Genomic DNA, 5,742 nt, shown 5'->3' with positions numbered 1-5,742 from the left:
CTTCATTGAAACAGAGCAAATCCCTAAACCCAAGACCACCATTTTCTTTCCTATCAGCAATATCATTCCATTTCTTCCAATGCATTCTTTTTTCCCCTTGATCATTTCCCCACCAAAATCTGGCCATTAACCCACTTAGCTCTTTGCACAGGCTCTTTGATAATCTGAACACGGACATGGCATAGGATAGAAGAGCAGTGGCAACTGATTTGAGTAGCACCTCTTTCCCTGCATTACTCAACAATTTCCCTTTCCAGTTCTGAATCCTAGACATCAAATTGTCTCTGATGAATCTGAACACACTGTTTTTCGACCTTCCAACCACTAGGGGTAGGCCCAAGTACTTTCCTTGTGTAACTTGTTGGATTCCTCCTAACTTCTGTAGCACCTCCTCCTTCTCCCTACTGCCTGTATTTTTACTGAAGATGACTGCTAATTTGTTGATGTTGACTTGTTGTCCTGATGCTTTTCCATAGCACTCCAGTATCTCTTTTATGTGTCTTGCTTCATCACCATTAGCTTTACAAAAAATGAGTGAGTCATCAACAAAAAAAAAAAGGGATACATTGGGGCCTTGTCTGACAATTTTGACACCTGAAATTTGTTTGTTACTGACAGCATTGTTTAGGAGATTAGAAAGCCCTTCAACACAGAACATAAATAGGTACGGGGAAAGGGGATCTCCCTGTCTAATTCCTCTAGATGGATTAACATACCCTCGCTTCACACCATTAATATTGAAAGAGTAAGACACAGAGGAAAGGCAGCTATGCATCCATCTAATCCACAGAGGGGCAAATCCCATTTTACAGAAAATGGCATATAGGAATTTCCACTCGACTCTATCATAGGCTTTGGAAAGGTCAAGCTTAATGGCCATGTACCCCTCCTTCCCCTTTCTTTTTGACTTCAGCCAGTGCATATATTCGTGAACAACTATGACATTGTCAAGTATTTGCCTATTTGGAACAAAAGTAGCCTGAGAGTAACTAATGCAAGAGTTAAGAAGAGGTTTGAGTCTGTTCACCATAATCTTGGAAATTATTTTGTAAAAAACATTACACAGACTGATAGGCCTAAAGTGAGCAAGATTGAAGGGGTTGTCTATTTTAGGAATAAGGGTGACCAGGGTCTCATTGATAGCTTTGGAGAGGAAGCCAGTGTGAAAAAAACCTTGGATAGTATCAACTACATCTACTTTGATAATATTCCAAAATCTTTGAAAAAACACAGGGGACATACCATCAGGTCCTGGGGATTTGTTTGGGTGCATGGAGAACACAGCAATTCTGATTTCCTTCTCGGTAATAGGTCTGGTAAGTTGCAAATTCATCTGCTCAGTGATAGTCCTCGGAATACCATTTAATATCTCATCAAAATCTGATGGCTTCGAAGATGTGAATAGCTGATTGTAGAAGTGAGCAATCTCCTCTCCAAATTCCTCCTCGGTTGTGCACCATCCACCCTGTTCCTTCTCAAGCCTGGTAATTCTATTTCTTTTCCTTCGGCCATTCACAACAGCATGAAAATAAGATGTGTTCTTGTCCCCACTTTGAAGCCAATTGATTCTAGCCCTCTGGTTCCAATAAAGTTCCTCTTGTTTATAAGCTTCAGAAAGCTGCTTCCTAAGCATTTTAATGGTCTCTTTAGCATTATTACCATTCCTGGTCCTTGTAGCATGAATCTCTTCTTTGATCCTTTTGATTTCTTTTTTGCTATTTAGCTTCAGCATTCTACTCCAGGCTGATAGATTCATTTTGCACTGTTTGATCTTCCTGCTGATTCTCACTCCTCTAGACCCCACTTGGTTTTTACCCCAAACCTCTTGGATTATGCCCTCCACTTCCCTATATTGCAACCATCTGGAATCAAAGTGAAATCTTCTTTTTGGTTTTCTGATTCTAGGCTCTGTCTCCAAGAGGATAATGTTGTGATCAGATGCTTCCACTTCAATATGAGTCACTCTTGCATCTTTGAATACTTCGCACCATTCTGCACTTGCAAGAGCTCTGTCCAATCTCTGTTTAATTTCTCCATCCCCCTCCCATAGGTTACTCCAAGTCCAAGGGAGGCCCACAAAACCAATATCCAGGAGCTCATTGTTGTTAATAAAGCCTTTGAAGTCAGAGAACGTCCAATTAGGCCTCAACCTGCCCCCCCATTTTTCATCATTGGAAATTATGTCATTAAAATCCCCAATTAAAACTTTTTTTTTACCCCAGATTTTGCTCATATTAGTCAAAAAATCCCATTGCTTTTTCCTCATATTATCGTCAGTGCTAGCATAAATAAAAATGCACCACCAGGTACCAGAATCATTGTCAATTTTCAACAGAAGTTCCAAAGTAAAGGGGGTTGATAAAACATCCAAAACATTGGTAGTATTTTTCCAAAAAACAGCAAGTCCACCAGCTTTACCTACAGGATATCCTATTTTCCTTTTAAAGCCATTCAAAAAAATTTTTTGGTTTTTAGTTTCGCATAGAAAAATAATATTAGGGGAGTGAAGGTGGATTACCTCCTTAAGACAGGGAATAGTCAAGGAGCTCCCTGCCCCTCGACAATTCCACGACGCAACTATCATGTGATCCTGGGAGACCACTTAAGGCTGGCCTCCATGACCTCAGAATTTGGTAACTCATCGCACTCTTGCTTCCGCTTACACCTCTTCGCCAAGCCCCCATCAATTTGCATATGGTTGGCTTCTTCCTCCTCCTCTGAAGGTTTCCTTTTAGCAGCTACAGTTGTAGCTTCAATGTTCATGTCCACATCTGATAGCGGTATTCTACCCAGCTGACCTTGTTGCCATTTGCCATCTTTCCTGGCTACCTTAAACTGCTTCCTGCCTTTAATTCCCATCGCCTTCACCGCAGGATTATGGTTGCTTACTCCTTGGTTTGCATCTGCTGGCTTCACGACGGAATACCCGAGAGATGTGATGTTCTTTTCTGTCATGATGTTTTCAACCGTTATTTCCATTAATTCCACACGATCCTGTTTGACATCCTCCTTAATTTGAGGACTTTTTAGAGTTAGACTACTAATTGGGCTTGGGTTAGTGCAACTTTTGACTTCCCCTTGGGTCCACATGCTTTCTTCTTGTTTTTTTGTGTTTTCAGATACGGGTATACTAGACCTTTTATCCGTCCCGCCCGTTTTTGAATTTTGACTTTGGATCTTTTGTTCCCCCTCTTTCCCTAACAAGACTGTGTCATCTTCCCGCTCTTTCCGAACAATCTTCAGTTCATCATTGTCAGGTCGACTGGATCCCAAGCCCCTAGTCTGTTGAACTATGTACTCTCCTTCAAACAGAAGCCTCTGAGCAGCCAGATTCATCGATTCTTTTGGCTCCCTAGAGAAATTTGATCAGTACTCTGTTCTCTTTTTTGGGGAAGTTCCTTTGGCCAGAGCTCTCATCCAGGCCCCGTATTGAGGTTTGGGGTTACCCCTGTTTGTACCTGCTTTGAGCCTGCAAGCTTTGTCATTGTGCCCAATTAAATCGCATCCATAGCAGAAGTCTGGGCACTTTTCGTACCTAAAGTCCACCCATATATTCATTCCATTTAACTTGACCACAGTTCCTCTAAGCAGGGGAAGGGATATATTAATCACTACTTTCAGCTTTATATGTCTCCCTTCTTTGCTGCCCCCCAAAGGGATGATAATGTCCTCCACAGCTTCAAAAATACCACCAATCTTTATCCCTATTTCTTTTGTGATCCAATGAACTGGCAAGTTCCATAATTGAACCCAGATGTGCGCATTTTGAAATGCCTCCATTCGGCGATCAATTCCTTCTTCCCACACCTTAACATTGAGGAGCTGGTTGTCTATTGTGTAAGGTCTTCCGTCCAGAACCTTTTCCATATCCATCGCATCGGAGAAATTGAATTGGAATAGATTTGCCCCTAATTCAACTGCCACCATGTTCTTTGGAAAACCCCACACTTGATTGACAAAATTCTTCACTCCTGTGAAGTTGGCGATTCTATCTCCCATTATTCTTCCAAAAAGGCTTTTCCTGCATTCTTCCTTGCCTATATCCTCATCTACCCCGTCCAAAGTAATACCTGAACTTTCTTTGTTGGATAAATCAAATCTGTCGAACACTTTCACAAGGTCGTCAACCATACTCCGAAGAGATATTAAATGGTATTTCAGGCTCCTCACTCGATGAGGTGCTACTTGACCGACCTGCACAAAGGAAAACAAAATCAATCTGTTCAAGTTAGACGCATGCACATAAGACCCTGAGCCAAGATAGTAAGAAACACAAGTGTTTTAAAAACAGAGAGATTAAGGGAATTTTAGCAAGAGAAGGAAGTTTTTTTTTTTTTCCAAAGAGAGAGGGACGTTTGAAAGGGTAAAGAACTACTGTAAACAAAGGAAAAAGGGCGGAAGGAGATGGGTTTAAGTTTCTCGCAAAGTTTTCTACTCCTACTGAAGAGGAGGTAAGGCTCTCAATCTAGAGAGGGAAGCTCTCAACTTAGAGAGGGAACGGGGTAGTAGGTAACCTTTATTCAAGGGCTGTTAGGAACCACTTTAAAGGGGTCAAATTTGAACCAAGAGTTCGGCTTTATGAGGTCCCGACTGAAAATTATGATATATTTGGTGCTCAGAAGTTTCTTCACACTGAACAATACAGGTTAGGTTTCAATTAAGCTTTTTCTCCGGATTACTCACCCGAGGAATCATCAATTTCCTCATATCACACATCTCTTACTTATGGGTCCTCCCCAATTCCAACCCCGAGAGAGGAGCAAACCTCCCCACCGCGTAGCCCATCTGGGAAATTGCCTCCTAAGCCTCCGCTGCCAGCGCCGGCTATTAATCGCTACGTCGTAGGCGAGCCCTTCTCAGTGTCCAAGATGGCAGATTCAGGTAGGCAAGGAGGAAGGGGATCAAGGGTAGGCTCTCCAACTTAATGAAGGGGATCAAGGATATGCTATCACTGGGCCAATTGGGAAGGAGTGTGTTGATCTCTGGCCTTGGATTGCTAGTGCTGCCGCCACTAAATACACTAAATACTTCTTACAGGTAATTAGCCTTTTTATTTTTTTATTTTTTAAAATTGAGGTCTTTGACGAAGAGCAGAGGGAGGTCTTCCCTTAGAGTTCTTACAGCCAAACCCAGGCTCACAAAGAAATCATCTCTGTAGCCATGCTACTTATTATCGTGAGGAGAAGCAAGAGCAACGGCAGCCGTGGCGGTGGCACAAGTAGTGGAGTGGTAGAGGGGTTGGTGGGGCAGAGGTGCTTGGTAAACCATTGAGACTATAATATCCTTGATATTTGGTCGCGTGTCTCACGAGAATATGTTTCCTGTTAATTTTAACTGTTGGATTTGACAGAAGGGCCATGCATATGCTATTTTATTAGATCGAGGGCCAAACCTTCATTGTTAATTATTGGAGGGCGAAAACTTTATCTGGGAAAGAGTTGGAGGGTCATTGGGGCTCTTTTCCCTTGTTTAATTTATTTTTAACAATTAAAGTTAAAATTTGAACTCATATTTTGGAGTTCGTAATTGCAATCAATAATCACGTCACACGCTTGGTAACGAGTAAGTTGGTACGTTGAGAAATCAATTGAATTATGAATGTTTTTAGCGTGGGATAATTTCACAAACCTCTCCTACGGTTTTAGATAATTAAAGAGAGAGTTTCCCTTAGGTTTTAAAAATTATAAATACCTCACATACTTTTATTGTTTATGTGATAATTTATGTCCAACAAGCTAGATT

The 5,742-nt window shown here is 41.5% G+C and overlaps 1 protein-coding gene across 1 annotated transcript; it reads right to left on the bottom strand.

Moving 5' to 3' along the window:
• Positions 1–3,366: 3,366 nt before the first annotated feature.
• Positions 3,367–4,131, bottom strand: LOC113728497 (uncharacterized). Its single transcript, XM_027252896.1, has one exon. It carries the CDS (start codon positions 4,129–4,131, stop codon positions 3,367–3,369), a length of 765 nt encoding a protein of 254 aa, XP_027108697.1.
• Positions 4,132–5,742: the final 1,611 nt, after the last annotated feature.

Source organism: Coffea arabica, chromosome 2e (genome assembly GCF_036785885.1).
Source record: "Coffea arabica cultivar ET-39 chromosome 2e, Coffea Arabica ET-39 HiFi, whole genome shotgun sequence".
Taxonomy (NCBI): domain Eukaryota; kingdom Viridiplantae; phylum Streptophyta; class Magnoliopsida; order Gentianales; family Rubiaceae; genus Coffea; species Coffea arabica.
The sequence above is the reverse complement of the archived record's forward strand: the minus strand, read 5'-3'. Positions and strand labels throughout refer to the sequence as shown.